The 18,341-nt window shown below is 36.6% G+C and overlaps 1 protein-coding gene across 1 annotated transcript; it reads right to left on the bottom strand.

Annotated features, from left to right (window-relative positions):
* Positions 1-6,400: 6,400 nt before the first annotated feature.
* On the bottom strand, positions 6,401-16,513 carry LOC138310297 (uncharacterized). Its single transcript, XM_069251438.1, has 11 exons — positions 16,356-16,513; positions 12,445-12,619; positions 11,789-12,027; positions 11,411-11,558; positions 10,676-10,874; positions 10,087-10,235; positions 9,600-9,848; positions 8,968-9,099; positions 8,691-8,792; positions 7,720-7,875; positions 6,401-6,967 (listed from the first exon to the last, which is right to left on the bottom strand). The coding sequence occupies exons 1-11, from the start codon at positions 16,370-16,372 to the stop codon at positions 6,776-6,778; spliced, it is 1,758 nt and encodes a 585-aa protein (XP_069107539.1). The 5' UTR covers positions 16,373-16,513; the 3' UTR covers positions 6,401-6,775.
* Between the last annotated feature and the right edge of the window lie 1,828 nt (positions 16,514-18,341).

Raw genomic sequence — 18,341 nt, 5'->3', positions numbered from 1 at the left:
GAAGGAAATGTAGTGACAAACACTCAACTATAGACCACACACGATACACTGTACAGAGGAAGGAAATGTAGTGACAAACACTCAACTATAGACCACACACGATACACTGTACAGAGGAAGGAAATGTAGTGACAAACACTCAACTATAGACCACACACGATACACTGTACAGAGGAAGGAAATGTAGTGACAAACACTCAACTATAGACCACACACGATACACTGTACAGAGGAAGGAAATGTAGTGACAAACACTCAACTATAGACCACACACGATACACTGTACAGAGGAAGGAAATGTAGTGACAAACACTCAACTATAGACCACACACGATACACTGTACAGAGGAAGGAAATGTAGTGACAAACACTCAACTATAGACCACACACGATACACTGTACAGAGGAAGGAAATGTAGTGACAAACACTCAACTATAGACCACACACGATACACTGTACAGAGGAAGGAAATGTAGTGACAAACACTCAACTATAGACCACACACGATACACTGTACAGAGGAAGGAAATGTAGTGACAAACACTCAACTATAGACCACACACGATACACTGTACAGAGGAAGGAAATGTAGTGACAAACACTCAACTATAGACCACACACGATACACTGTACAGAGGAAGGAAATGTAGTGACAAACACTCAACTATAGACCACACACGATACACTGTACAGAGGAAGGAAATGTAGTGACAAACACTCAACTATAGACCACACACGATACACTGTACAGAGGAAGGAAATGTAGTGACAAACACTCAACTATAGACCACACACGATACACTGTACAGAGGAAGGAAATGTAGTGACAAACACTCAACTATAGACCACACACGATACACTGTACAGAGGAAGGAAATGTAGTGACAAACACTCAACTATAGACCACACACGATACACTGTACAGAGGAAGGAAATGTAGTGACAAACACTCAACTATAGACCACACACGATACACTGTACAGAGGAAGGAAATGTAGTGACAAACACTCAACTATAGACCACACACGATACACTGTACAGAGGAAGGAAATGTAGTGACAAACACTCAACTATAGACCACACACGATACATTGTACAGAGGAAGGAAATGTAGTGACAAACACTCAACTATAGACCACACACGATACACTGTACAGAGGAAGGAAATGTAGTGACAAACACTCAACTATAGACCACACACGATACACTGTACAGAGGAAGGAAATGTAGTGACAAACACTCAACTATAGACCACACACGATACACTGTACAGAGGAAGGAAATGTAGTGACAAACACTCAACTATAGACCACACACGATACACTGTACAGAGGAAGGAAATGTAGTGACAAACACTCAACTATAGACCACACACGATACACTGTACAGAGGAAGGAAATGTAGTGACAAACACTCAACTATAGACCACACACGATACACTGTACAGAGGAAGGAAATGTAGTGACAAACACTCAACTATAGACCACACACGATACACTGTACAGAGGAAGGAAATGTAGTGACAAACACTCAACTATAGACCACACACGATACACTGTACAGAGGAAGGAAATGTAGTGACAAACACTCAACTATAGACCACACACGATACACTGTACAGAGGAAGGAAATGTAGTGACAAACACTCAACTATAGACCACACACGATACACTGTACAGAGGAAGGAAATGTAGTGACAAACACTCAACTATAGACCACACACGATACACTGTACAGAGGAAGGAAATGTAGTGACAAACACTCAACTATAGACCACACACGATACACTGTACAGAGGAAGGAAATGTAGTGACAAACACTCAACTATAGACCACACACGATACACTGTACAGAGGAAGGAAATGTAGTGACAAACACTCAACTATAGACCACACACGATACACTGTACAGAGGAAGGAAATGTAGTGACAAACACTCAACTATAGACCACACACGATACACTGTACAGAGGAAGGAAATGTAGTGACAAACACTCAACTATAGACCACACACGATACACTGTACAGAGGAAGGAAATGTAGTGACAAACACTCAACTATAGACCACACACGATACACTGTACAGAGGAAGGAAATGTAGTGACAAACACTCAACTATAGACCACACACGATACATTGTGGACGGAACAAGAGGAAGGAAATGTAGTGACAAACACTCAACTATAGACCACACACGATACACTGTACAGAGGAAGGAAATGTAGTGACAAACACTCAACTATAGACCACACACGATACACTGTACAGAGGAAGGAAATGCAGTGACAAACACTCAACTATAGACCACACACGATACACTGTACAGAGGAAGGAAATGTAGTGACAAACACTCAACTATAGACCACACACACGATACACTGTACAGAGGAAGGAAATGTAGTGACAAACACTCAACTATAGACCACACACGATACACTGTACAGAGGAAGGAAATGTAGTGACAAACACTCAACTATAGACCACACACGATACACTGTACAGAGGAAGGAAATGTAGTGACAAACACTCAACTATAGACCACACACGATACACTGTACAGAGGAAGGAAATGTAGTGACAAACACTCAACTATAGGACCACACACGATACACTGTACAGAGGAAGGAAATGTAGTGACAAACACTCAACTATAGACCACACACGATACACTGTACAGAGGAAGGAAATGTAGTGACAAACACTCAACTATAGACCACACACGATACACTGTACAGAGGAAGGAAATGTAGTGACAAACACTCAACTATAGACCACACACGATACACTGTACAGAGGAAGGAAATGTAGTGACAAACACTCAACTATAGACCACACACGATACACTGTACAGAGGAAGGAAATGTAGTGACAAACACTCAACTATAGACCACACACGATACACTGTACAGAGGAAGGAAATGTAGTGACAAACACTCAACTATAGACCACACACGATACACTGTACAGAGGAAGGAAATGTAGTGACAAAACACTCAACTATAGACCACACACGATACACTGTACAGAGGAAGGAAATGTAGTGACAAACACTCAACTATAGACCACACACGATACACTGTACAGAGGAAGGAAATGTAGTGACAAACACTCAACTATAGACCACACACGATACACTGTACAGAGGAAGGAAATGTAGTGACAAACACTCAACTATAGACCACACACGTACACTGTACAGAGGAAGGAAATGTAGTGACAAACACTCAACTATAGACCAACACGATACACTGTAGAGGAAGGAAATGTAGTGACAAACACTACTCAACTATAGACCACACACGATACACTGTACAGAGGAAGGAAATGTAGTGACAAACACTCAACTATAGACCACACACGATACACTGTACAGAGGAAGGAAATGTAGTGACAAACACTCAACTATAGACCACACACGATACACTGTACAGAGGAAGGAAATGCAGTGACAAACACTCAACTATAGACCACACACGATACACTGTACAGAGGAAGGAAATGTAGTGACAAACACTCAACTATAGACCACACACGATACACTGTACAGAGGAAGGAAATGTAGTGACAAACACTCAACTATAGACCACACACGATACACTGTACAGAGGAAGGAAATGTAGTGACAAACACTCAACTATAGACCACACACATAGACGATACACTGTACAGAGGAAGGAAATGTAGTGACAAACACTCAACTATAGACCACACACGATACACTGTACAGAGGAAGGAAATGTAGTGACAAACACTCAACTATAGACCACACACGATACACTGTACAGAGGAAGGAAATGTAGTGACAAACACTCAACTATAGACCACACACGATACACTGTACAGAGGAAGGAAATGTAGTGACAAACACTCAACTATAGACCACACACGATACACTGTACAGAGGAAGGAAATGTAGTGACAAACACTCAACTATAGACCACACACGATACACTGTACAGAGGAAGGAAATTAGTGACAAACACTCAACTATAGACCACACACGATACACTGTACAGAGGAAGGAAATGTAGTGACAAACACTCAACTATAGACCACACACGATACACTGTACAGAGGAAGGAAATGTAGTGACAAACACCTCAACTATAGACCACACACGATACACTGTACAGAGGAAGGAAATGTAGTGACAAACACTCAACTATAGACCACACACGATACACTGTACAGAGGAAGGAAATGTAGTGACAAACACTCAACTATAGACCACACACGATACACTGTACAGAGGAAGGAAATGTAGTGACAAACACTCAACTATAGACCACACACGATACACTGTACAGAGGAAGGAAATGTAGTGACAAACACTCAACTATAGACCACACACGATACACTGTACAGAGGAAGGAAATGTAGTGACAAACACTCAACTATAGACCACACACGATACACTGTACAGAGGAAGGAAATGTAGTGACAAACACTCAACTATAGACCACACACGATACACTGTACAGAGGAAGGAAATGTAGTGACAAACACTCAACTATAGACCACACACGATACACTGTACAGAGGAAGGAAATGTAGTGACAAACACTCAACTATAGACCACACACGATACACTGTACAGAGGAAGGAAATGTAGTGACAAACACTCAACTATAGACCACACACGATACACTGTACAGAGGAAGGAAATGTAGTGACAAACACTCAACTATAGACCACACACGATACACTGTACAGAGGAAGGAAATGTAGTGACAAACACTCAACTATAGACCACACACGATACACTGTACAGAGGAAGGAAATGTAGTGACAAACACTCAACTATAGACCACACACGATACACTGTACAGAGGAAGGAAATGTAGTGACAAAACACTCAACTATAGACCACACACGATACACTGTACAGGAAGGAGTGAGAGGAAATGTAGTGACAAACACTCAACTATAGACCACACACGATACACTGTACAGAGGAAGGAAATGTAGTGACAAACACTCAACTATAGACCACACACGATACACTGTACAGAGGAAGGAAATGTAGTGACAAACACTCAACTATAGACCACACACGATACACTGTACAGAGGAAGGAAATGTAGTGACAAACACTCAACTATAGACCACACACGATACACTGTACAGAGGAAGGAAATGTAGTGACAAACACTCAACTATAGACCACACACGATACACTGTACAGAGGAAGGAAATGTAGTGACAAACACTCAACTATAGACCACACACGATACACTGTACAGAGGAAGGAAATGTAGTGACAAACACTCAACTATAGACCACACACGATACACTGTACAGAGGAAGGAAATGTAGTGACAAACACTCAACTATAGACCACACACACGATACACTGTACAGAGGAAGGAAATGTAGTGAGTCAACTATAGACAACACACTCAACTATAGACCACTCACACACACGATACACGTACAGAGGAAGGAAATGTAGTGACAAACACTCAACTATAGACCACACACGATACACTGTACAGAGGAAGGAAATGTAGTGACAAACACTCAACTATAGACCACACACGATACACTGTACAGAGGAAGGAAATGTAGTGACAAACACTCAACTATAGACCACACACGATACACTGTACAGAGGAAGGAAATGTAGTGACAAACACTCAACTATAGACCACACACGATACACTGTACAGAGGAAGGAAATGTAGTGACAAACACTCAACTATAGACCACACACGATACACTGTACAGAGGAAGGAAATGTACAAACACTGAACAAACACACACGATACACTGTACAGAGGAAGGAAATGTAGTGACAAACACCAACACACGATACACTGTACAGAGGAAGGAAATGTAAGTGACAAACACTCAACTATAGACCACACACGATACACTGTACAGAGGAAGGAAATGTAGTGACAAACACTCAACTATAGACCCACACACGATACACTGTACAGAGGAAGGAAATGTAGTGACAAACACTCAACTATAGACCACACACGACGATACAAACACTTGTACAGAGGAAGGAAATGTAGTGACAAACACTCAAACTATAGGACACACACGATACACTGTACAGAGGAAGGAAATGTAGTGACAAACACTCAACTATAGACCACACACGATACACTGTACAGAGGAAGGAAATGTAGTGACAAACACTCAACTATAGACCACACACGATACACTGTACAGAGGAAGGAAATGTAGTGACAAACACTCAAAATCTATAGACCACACACGATACACTGTACAGAGGAAGGAAATGTAAGTAGTCGTAAAATAGTAACCGACACATCATTAAAATATAAATACAATGAATACATACAAATACATGAAGGGGTTTATACGGGGTTCCGATGAAACGTTAAGTTGTATAAAAAATGTGAAAAAAAACACAAATTTCAGACAGTCCATTTTGAAATTATATTTATACAATTTACTTAATAATTTAATGACTAGATTTTCATACATGACAAAAACAACAATTTTATGACATTTGTGAAAACATTTATGACAACTTAAACAGCCACGATTGTCAACCCTGGACGTAAGCGAGTTGGAAGTTTTTATGTTGACATATTATAGGAGCTGTCCGAGGATCAAAATACACGGCAGTGGAGTGGATGTCTGTGTTCAAGTCGATCTCTCCTCGTCTTCGTGAAATAATGAACATTATCATTATGTCTACGCCGACGTTTGCTATATTTCGTGATAGATCACTTGTACGTCATAACTCCATAACGATGGAGCAAGGTTAAACGGAGAAGGACGTAGACCATATAAATCAGGACAGAGCTAGGAGCATTGAGTACGCAGCAGATATGGTATAACTGTTTTCCTCCAACCGTTCAAAGAGTTTCTCCACCCGCGATAATTCCTCGTGGTCAATGTCATTCCTAAGCTTGTCGAATTCACTGCACATTTGGTCCATTTTCTCCTTACTGTCTGCTTCACTGGGATCCAAATTCCATTTATACTGAAACAAAAATTAAAATGTGTGAGATTCATAGTGCAACGTCACTGTAGCCTACAATAGAACAGTATTGATATATGTTATCTTCACTGAATATTCAGGCCAAGGAAGGATAAAGTCGGTAAAATGCATATGGTTTTAATATATCCAGTATAATTTCATATGAAAAAGAAAAAACCCCACCAAAATCGCTCTGCTTGCGAAGAAATAAATTTATATTGTAGGAGTCCTAAACCGTCCTCCCGGCTGTGCATCATTCCCACGCAGCCTCGATTTCATAATTTATTTTTAGAACTCTTCTAAATTTACACGGGGCTTTCCCTTAAGTTCAAGGTCAAAACTGGACAACTTATCAAAACGACGTTCAAATTCTGCTTATATAAGGACTTTTGAAAGGCCAACGAACACATTTCGACTGGTTTCAATATATACTCGACTATTGGCATCGTCGTAATCCTAAGTCAATCACATAAAGCCTTACGACGTTGAGACAAGTATTGAAGGGGCAATGATACACAAACATTACTTCATTATTTACTGTACTTGTTGATATGCCAATGTTACATATATCGCAGTCTCCCAAAATATACAGACATCGCATCATCCTGCATACATAGCAGGCCGTCTATAAAAAAAACCTCTAGCTGTTATATAATAGGAGGTTATTAAATATATAAACAAAACCAACCTAATGTATAAGTTAATGTGTTAATAAATTGTAGCTAATTTTTGATCGTAAAATTAAGCAAACTCACTATTCCACAAAGCTGTTTCCGTGTTCTAGAGGAGAAAGATGAAATGCTGTCGACGATTTCTGGATGTTCGTGGTGTAGTCTTTTAAGTAACACGAAGAAACATTCAAACAAATCCTTTCGATTTTTGTCCTCTGGCCTCATCAAAGTGCCGTCACCCTGGAACAGTAATTAAATCACATCATCATATGATATCTGTTTGAGCGCGTGACAATTATTAGTGACTACTCAAGAATGCAAAAATCTAAATCGAACATCGATCTTCGATTTTGATTTCGATGACAACTCGTACCTCTTTGTGTACTTAAGCTGCCAGGTCATTTGTCTGATGAAGGTGACAGGGTACACATCGTACTTATCATCACAATATCACACATAGAATATTCACTGGTTGGTATAGTGTAACATTACATAAGAGTAATACATATGTATTGCAGGGTTAAGGATGCGCCATCGCCGACAGATCATAAATGATACTCATCATTCGAACAATAACTGGTGTTTAATAGTACATATATGTGTCTAAGACAAAAATAAATATAAAAATAATTCATGTTGCTTCTGGTGCATGCACGATCAGTATTTCATTCAATATAAGACATAGTGCCACGGATTTTTTCCGGGATGCAATCAATTATTTTTGATAATTCTATCATGAAGTAAAATTAGAAGCTCAAACTTTTCAATGATGGTAATGGTGTAAAGTAAGTAACTTTTGTAACTGAAGAAAAATACTTATTTGTCTGTTCCGGTTTTTATTGAGGAAAAATACCATTTGTTAGCGGTATACCATCTTTAATAGATATCAGTTACGTAACCGAAACAAACAATACTTTAAATTACTTTAACCTACAATTGCAACTAGAAAGCTACAATGTATGCTAATAGACAAACTTTAAAAAAAAAAACCAGTATGTTTATATTAACAGTTTTAGATTGGTTTTTCGTGAAACTATGATGAAAGCAAATTTTACCATTTTCTGCCATCCTATGACTTCCAGCATTTTGAGAAAGGCTTCAGGTTTGGTAGTGAGCGACAAAATGTGTGCATCTGTCCAATCGGTAGATTTGATATCCTGTTAATTAAAAGTTAAATAAGTTTTGCGGCATTGAAATAACTACGGATCTGTTATCGGGGATACATCAAAAATCACTAAGTAACAGTTAATGAAATGTTTGAGTACAATACAGAAATGTTAGAAAAAACACATTAAATAACAGATAGTTGAATATGAACAATGCATATCTTACCGATTGGATTGGTGGCGTAGTGGTACCGTCTGAAGGAGAGGGCGGACAAGAGAAGTATCCGGCTGAACTTGTTGAAGATGAGGAAACACTCATTTTGTCATCATGTACTTCGACGCCTTCCATTTGGCCCAACTACATAGAACATATGAAAATTAAAGCATGTAACCACGCCATTCAGGTAAGCAAATGAGACGTTTTGGCTTTTAAAAATAAACCAGAAAAAAATGTTCTTTATCAACATTGATATATATCCGTGCTGATTAAGGTAGAGGAGGCAATGAAATGACGTCATTAGCTTCTTTACATAATTTACATATTATTCACGTGTAACAGGAGCTAGGGGAGAAAACATAGCGGTCGGGGCTCGAACCCAGGACCTCTAAACGCTAGCTGGAGACTCTGGTGATCAATGTGCCTGATCACCGATGGTTGATCCAACCCCATTCCGCTCCACATGTACAAATATAATGATATGACGGATTTATGTATATAATTTATTTGGATGTCTTATTTTAAGTGTTAAACATATTTTTTCTGTTTTCCAGCTGTGATTTTTATCTATTTGACTTCAAAATATCACGAACCAAAGCAATAGAGCAGGATATGGATGTTAGGAAATCATGGAAACTTACAGTTGTAACAGTAGGTGGGAAGCTTAACGTTTCATTTGACGGCGTCGGAGGTTCGGATTCCTCATCAGCCGAGCACGTTCCGTAAGCGGAGTCAGCTGAGCTCGTACTGTAAGCAGAGTCGGTCAAGTTCGTGGAGTACGATATGTCAATCGAGGTCGTATAGTATGAAGATATACTCATTACGTCCATCGAGTCATTCAAGCTTTTCTCTGATCTAGTTTCATCGTCAGCAAACGAAGGTTGATGAAGCTAGAAAAATGAAACGATAACATTTGTAAATAAAAATGAACGATAGAAACATGAAACCATTTTGGAATTTTGAAATAAAAAGAAGAAATCAGTGTGTTTTAATAATGACATTATCACCACAATAAAGATACAGATGATACTAGTAATGGGGAAAAAGGATAAGATGGATGTTTATGTCGACAGTGATGAGTTCCAAGAAGAGGCTACATGTATGCTGAAGGGACTATAATTTACTTACAATTTGACAGATTATGTCCGCATCATCCGATGACATCATGACGATGTCTCTCAGAAGGTTCCGTTCTTCAGGTGTCATTTCGTCTATTGCTTCGTTTAAAGCATGCACATAGTTCTGTACAGCCATAGAATCAGTCAGACCTTCACAGGCTGTGGAGGAAACATACAAAATATGACAATGAAGATGTTTGTACAGCCATACAATCAGCCAGACCTTCACAGACTGTGGAGGAAACATACAATATATGACAATGAAGATATCATAAGATCAGACATCTACACCATAACAAATTGAAATGAAAGCAAACTGTAACCAAATACATTCTGAGTTTTGTATTATACCGCTATAACATAAAAATATATTTAACTTAAAATTCAATTCACTAAAGATTCACTTTATAAAGAACACTTAAAACATCCAAATTCATTTTGGGACACCTTTTTCTTTAAAATCATTACGCTGTTATAGAAGCCAATCAGAATCAACGATACCAACGGTGACACCATTGTTTCCTGAAAGGGCTGATTAAGTAAACTATCAAAACATAAAATTGAATGATAGATAAATAAGCACGTGAGATTGTACATACCATCGAGATCCTGCGGGAAGTTGACGAAGCCACCTTGTAGTTCTGGTTCCAACAGCAACTGAACAGTCCCATCAGTCATGTCTACTTTTAACTCGCAGATCTCGTAGGCCAACACAAGTGGGGCCACAGACAATTCCGGCCAGGATAAATGATCTTTTTTTATTTTGACGTTTACTCCCGAGCCGTCCACCAAATCAAGCTGAAATGTAAATATGCTATTGAGTTTCTTTATACGTCGGATAATACTGTTTTCTGGATTGAAACGGGATCTTTATCTGGTGTGAAAGCGAATTTCTGTACTCGCATCACTAAATTCTGGACTCGCGTACTCGCATCGCGAATTTCTGTACTCGCGAATATGCTGAAAATAATGACGACACGAAATATGGTATACCCGAAACAAAAAAATAAAATAAAATTTTAAATATTTACAGTTTTACAACATGCCATGAATTAGTTTAAACAATCTACATCAAATAACATGATGGTAAGTGATACGTTCAATGTATATAGTTACCTCCCATTTGAATCGATGTGATCTGGCGTTTGGAGTATAAATTAATCGTTACGTCATCAATGTATAAACAACATTAGGTATACCCTTAACATGAATGTCTTATTCTCACAACAGACATTTAAATGTAATCTACTTCTTATAGAAGATCAGAAGAAATAAAATAAAATCAACTTCCAGTGCATATAAAAATGCCTGCGTAGGATTAAAAATAGGCTTACGTTCATAGAAGCGTTATTAGATGTCAAAACCTCCTGCTTCATTTTCAGTGGGTCGGTGGTTCGAATCACTCGCACAACAACACACAGCACGGACTCTCTATTAGCTTCTATAATCTGGTTGATTTCTGGGTCGTTTATGTCAAATTTCCTGTAAAAAACATAGCCAGATCCTCCAATTATTTAACAACAAAAATAGTATTTCAAAGGTTTAGGAATACACTGTAGTCACAAGATTATTTTTGGAATGCAATATCCGGCAATGATAGTGAATGGCAATATTATACAGTTCAATTTTGTACATCAAGCATTATGAGAAACACAAAGAAAACAAACAAAGAACAAAGGACAAAGTCAGAAATGTATATATAGTGGGATTACCTTTCCGCTAATACTTTCAGCAATTCCCTTTTCTCCACGCCTTCGTCCATTGTTTTACCGGAGTTAAATCTCAGACATTTGAAAGTTGTTCTGTTCAAATATCCAGCAAGGAATCTCTTGATACTTAAGCCACCTCCGGCTTCCAAAGCGTCACACTCTGAATTCCTGAAGTTAAGGATGTGATCTTTACAGGAGACCTTGACCTGCAGATCCGATTTATCCTCAAGTAAACTGGTGAGCTAAAACGAAAGATTGACGACGATAAATCAATCAGCATACAATATACACTGTATACGAATCAACACTATTTCGTCATGAAATCAGATATCTGAATATTTCTTCGTCATCAACATTACCACGAAAGTGCTTGGCTAGTTCGTAGTTTCTTCCTTTTATTGAACAGTTTCCAGTCTATGCTTCAGTGAGATAGCACTCTTAAATCAGCAAGAGTTCTACTTCTTCCAGAAGACACAAAACACATATTAGAATGTAAGGAGGGCGTTAGATCTATTAAACCACAGTACCCCCACTCTGTCGTTTCTCTAATGACGTTCTGAGATGATATCTTGTTAAGCTGTGATTGCCTCAAACAACCAATAGTATACCTAGTTAGCATCTCTGACCAGCTCGACTGGGACTTCGATCGTAATCCATACCTTTGTTTCTCTGACGTCATAGTCATACTTGGTCCGGCGGTACCACCTCCTGTGTGGACGCTTCACCACAATACTTAGTGGTTCTAGTCTAGAGCTGGCCTGGACGTTAGGCACCGGACGAAAGTCACGCCCAATAACCATTTTTACAAAACGTTTGGAAGTCAGTCGGAATAATCTGAAATAATAATTAAAAACACTGAACTTTCCACTTCTTCTAATAATAGACAACAACATCCCTTGGATGTTCTATACGCCACAATCTGACTGGCAGCAAGCTCTGTTCACTCAATGAAATAACACAACAGAGATATGGCGAATACTTGGCACATCTTGATGTAAAAGATAGCCGATAAGTTTTATTACTTAGTATGATCATTCAATTGAAGTTTTCAATAAAATAAGATTAGCTTTAGAATCGTCACATAGCTTCATATATAACATATTACACAATATATGATGCTGTCGCCACCACCCATTTTATAGTGTGTTAAGTGTGATAGATAGAACAAATGAACAGTGTATTTAATGTAATATAATAATTAGTAGAGTCATTACTGTCTGATAGGATTGTTTCATATTATCATACACCACAGCAGCTTAGAATATAATGTGCAGTTAATCAAATTGTGTAGTATATCACTTAAATGGTTAGTTAATCCAGCATATTGGTATGATAGGTATCATTTATAACATCTTAAGGTACAGAGATATGTGTGTAAAATTCCTGTACAATATTCAATTAGTTCAAAACAGTGAGACTAATGTAAAAACACAAATAAACCAAAGTTTTCATCGTAGCACCGGTGACAAATAGTCAAGGAATCATTTGTTAGACGAATTCACATCGTTTATGGTCTATCATAAACAAACAACCTTTCCCCGTTTGTTGCGTCAAGCTTGATGTGTATTGAACACGATGGAGTGAACGGTAAAAGACAGGATATTTAACAGTTATGACAATTACATTAAATTATCCATTTCATAAACAAGAATACAAATTTAGATAACCAGGCATTGAATTCTATCAAATTAGGACCACAAATGATACATAATTCCACATTTTAATATATGTTTTCCTGGTTGAAATGATTTTACGACTATGACGTAACTAGTGTCGCTTTCCGGTACATGAGCACCACTAGACATCGCCAATGATCCGCATTGTGTGTTATGTCAATCTACTCCGTCTATAAGCTCTAATTAAGTGTTTCCATGGAAACCGGAAGAGGACTTCCGTTTCGTCAATCAATAAGGACTGAAGGTTGAAGGTCATGAACATCTTTACGATGGATACATTAACAAACACTGGTCGAAAACAGGAAGCAAAACTTCCAAATAAGGGGATGTTGACGTGTACTATTCCTGGTCAATAATTACATTACACTACGCCATATTATATGCGATAAGGGATTTGGCTACATTTGTACTTATAATAAAGTTTAAAGGTAATTTTTATTTGAAACCGATGTCAATAGATAAATCTAACTTCAACCAAAGACACGTGCCACAAGAATCATGTGACTTTATTCTGTGGCTTACCTCAAATTAGATTTATCAAAAGTAAAAGTATTCTACCCTACCCAACCCATTTTTTATGGAATGAATAGGTATATAGTAATATGTTGGACATGATGTAGATAAGTTATCAATTGATATATATCTTGTATGGTAATGTACTATTTATTGATATCTCTTGCGTCTAAGTTGTTCGTCAGAGACGCACGCGTTAATTATGGGTTCTTTTGACAGTCGTTTACCCTGAAGGTAAAATATCAAATATCATGCAATCGATTAATGAATCATAACTATATTCCTTTATTCCTCAAATATGAGATTTACAAAAAACAGAAACTTTAAAAATTGTATTTTAGTATCCTACATAACATGCTAATTCTAATTGCAACAAATATTTTTCCTTGTAATAATTGTTATCGTAATATCCAACACTGTTACTCTATCATTTAAGAATAGCTCGTATTTTGTTGTTTGGTTGATTATCTTCGATATACTTTCCATTATAATATAGGGTTTGTTCATCTCCGACGTAAACAATTTTTGATACATTATGTTTATAATATAGGGTTTGTTCATCTCCGACGTAAACAGTTTTTGATACATTATGTTTATAATATAGGGTTTGTTCATCTCCGACGTAAACAGTTTTTGATACATTATGTTTATAATATAGGGTTTGTTCATCTCCGACGTACAAAACTTTTGTAACATTATGTTTATAATATAGGGTTTGTTCATCTCCGACGTACAAAACTTTTGTTATATTATGTTTATAATAAAGGGTTTGTTCATCTCCGACGTACAAAACTTTTGTAACATTATGTTTATAATATAGGGTTTGTTCATCTCCGACGTAAACAGTTTTTGATACATTATGTTTATAATATAGGGTTTGTTCATCTCCGACGTAAACAGTTTTTGATACATTATGTTTATAATATAGGGTTTGTTCATCTCCGACGTAAACAGTTTTTGATACATTATGTTTATAATAAAGGGTTTGTTCATCTCCGACGTATACAGTTTTTGAAACATTATGTTTATAATAAAGGGTTTGTTCATCTCCGACGTAAACAGTTTTTGAAACATTATGTTTATAATAAAAGGTTTGTTCATCTCCGACGTACAGGTGTTTTTTATATTATGTTTATAAAAAAGAGTTTGTTTCATCTCCGACGTACAAAGCTTTCGCTACATTATGTTTGTGACATAGGGGGTTGTTCATCTCCGACGTACAAAGCTTTTTTTTAACATTATGTTTATAATATAGGGTTTGTTCATCTCCGACGTACAAAACTTTTGTTGTATTATGTTTATAAAATAGGGTTTGTTCATCTCCGACGTACAAAACTTTTGTAACATTATGTTTATAATATAGGGTTTGTTCATCTCCGACGTAAACAGTTTTTGATACATTATGTTTATAATAAAGGGTTTGTTCATCTCCGACGTAAACAGTTTTTGATACATTATGTTTATAATAAAGGGTTTGTTCATCTCCGACGTAAACAGTTTTTGATACATTATGTTTATAATAAAAGGTTTGTTCATCTCCGACGTACAGGTGTTTTTTATATTATGTTTATAAAAAAGAGTTTGTTTCATCTCCGACGTACAAAGCTTTCGCTACATTATGTTTGTGACATAGGGGGTTGTTCATCCCCGACGTACAAAGCTTTTTTGTAACATTATGTTTATAATATAGGGTTTGTTCATCTCCGACGTACAAAACTTTTGTTGTATTATGTTTATAATAAAGGGTTTGTTCATCTTCGACGTACAAAACTATTGTTATATTATGTTTATAATATAGGGTTTGTTCATCTCCGACGTAAAAAACTTTTGTTGTATTATGTTTATAATTAAGGGTTTGTTCATCTTCGACGTACAAAACTTTTGTTATATTATGTTTATAATACAGGTCAAAAATGTAATGCACAAATATTCTCATAACGTAATAAAATGCATGTACAAGTTTTCCTATAACATATAAAAACGCATTGACACTAGGGTGTTCTCGTAACATATTAAAATACTTGTACAAGTATTCTCATAACATATTAAAATAGATGTACAAGTATTCTCATAACATATTAAAATAGATGTACAAGTATTCTCGTAACATATTAAAATACCTTTACAAGTATTCTCATAACATATATAATCTCGAAATGTGTATATCGCTAATATTGTCCTTTTTACAATACTAAAATTAACAATTATATTATCGAAAAAAAGATAAAAGAGAAACTGTTCATGTTACTATCACGTTTTTAAAAGTGTACATGGATTATGATAATTAGATCCCTTGGTATTCTTTCTTTCGTTAACTTAAGCTCATATATATTAATAAGACAGCGAATCACTAGAACACATGAAATGACAAGTAAACTTACCCTTTTTCCGTGCTCATGATGCTATCGGGATGTTAACGGCCTGGTGTTACACTCGGTACGTGACTGTCTAACAAACAGAGTGTAGTAGTAAATGTATGTATACACGCTGCTAACGGGATTCCCGGCCAACATTCCACTCAATGAATGAATCACATTGATCCTCGACCTACAGTGATCTATTTACTGGTGGGTGTACTCTTAGTTCTGGGATTTAGATATATACTTGGAAATTCAGCCAGTTGAGTGACGTGCAAGTGTCTCATAAAAACACAATTTATAGTTTTGGCATTATCTTCTTAAGAAATAGTCGCAAAATACTGAATGATATTTATTTATGAAGAAATTAAGCAAAACAAAAAGCGAGTGTTCATACAACTAGTAAGGAGAAGACGATATATGATAGAGAAATGATTGAAAATGGGAGATGTCCGATTATTAGATCATACAACTAGTAAGGAGAAGACGATATATGATAGAGAAATGATTGAAAATGGGAGATGTCCGATTATTAGATCATACAACTAGTAAGGAGAAGACGATATATGATAGAGAAATGATTGAAAATGGGAGATGTCCGATTACTAGATATTAATTCGGAACGAATTTCTGAACACGCTCTGTTAATATACAACAGTAGAAATAACTCACCAAAGTTTGATAAAGAGTATATCGATGGCATATGTAAAATGATTTGGGATTTTTCTTCTTTAATATTTGGGAGAAACAATATTTTCGAACGATAACTGAAGTGACCATATATCGATAGCTCTAGGGAAGGTTTAAACTGTGAACGACTGTTATATTACATGACGTAATTTTGGACTGATAGCAGTACTTCATTCTGTTTAAAATGATGTTGTTGAGGCCAATCATTTGTGAACATTCTATAGCCTTCAGTTCAAACTATTCTGTGTGTTAATAATGGATGTTTCTCCTTCTGACCACGATAAAAAGTGACATGAAACTGTTTGGATTTCCCTAGATATTAATATGCAAATATAATCATTCTATTTGCGCCGCAAGTAAAAGATAAAGTCAACCTTTTTGATTATTTTGTTTTGATAAAAAAAAATACCCTGTAATAAAGAACAAACTAGAAACAATAGTTATAAAATATATAAAATTAATTTGCAAGTATTTTTCATGGAAAAAAGTCTATTAAAATTGCACGCGGCATACTCTGTTGTATACATCAATCGTTTGTGATGCGTGGCCTCTGTGTCAATCCTAGGTGGAAAACCCCTTCATACGTCACAAGTCAGATCAAGTGGAGAAGTATAGGTCAGTGCCCCGAGGCAATCTTAACCTAGATATGTTACACAGCTCAACATTTACATCTTACTCCGTAGTGTTAACAAAAACTTATAGGTTTGAAATGAATTTGATAAATAATACAATTAAAATTAGACTTGTAATTTCGCTCCACGACGATAGTGTAGTATGATAAGTGTGGTGGGATTACAAGTCTGATGTTTGATATCAAATCATTTAAAATTATGACAATCTGTTACACATCTCATTTTTTATACTTAACATATACATATCAATTCGCTTGTCGAGACAAATACATTCTAACCAGGACGTCTGGCTGTATTCCTATCTGATATGACTCATTCATGACTTCATTAAATAAAATCTTTTATATATGCTGTTTAATTATTTTACATATATATAATTAAACAAGATATGTAACAGACACCGTAATTGAGAAAGATTCTATATAACTTCATTTCCATGTTCAAACTAAAGGCGTTGCTTGTTTATTTACAGGAAAGTAAATATTTCTAACGAGCTTGTATTTACCTTCCATGATATGATACAAAAACACGTTGTGTAATCGTGAGTACACGCAACGGTTTTATTCAAGATAAGGGAAATTAGCCAGGTGTCAATTATTTGTGGTTTGATGTACAGTAATATTCTCTTGAAAGAACGATTTAAAACGTGTACGTTTCTAAACAGAATGTATAATTTTGCCAATTTACC

This window comes from Argopecten irradians, chromosome 16 (genome assembly GCF_041381155.1).
Source record: "Argopecten irradians isolate NY chromosome 16, Ai_NY, whole genome shotgun sequence".
In the NCBI taxonomy this organism is placed as follows: domain Eukaryota; kingdom Metazoa; phylum Mollusca; class Bivalvia; order Pectinida; family Pectinidae; genus Argopecten; species Argopecten irradians.
This window is presented reverse-complemented; position numbering and strand designations above follow the sequence as displayed.

Excerpts from the sequence above, each read along its gene's own strand:
- LOC138310297 (XM_069251438.1), bottom strand. Across the intron at positions 10,875-11,410 it reads CTAATAACGCTTCTATGAAC|CTTGATTTGGTGGACGGCTC; the intron begins GTAAGCCTATTT and ends TTTACATTTCAG. Across the intron at positions 7,876-8,690 it reads TCATAGGATGGCAGAAAATG|GGTGACGGCACTTTGATGAG; the intron begins GTAAAATTTGCT and ends TTACTGTTCCAG.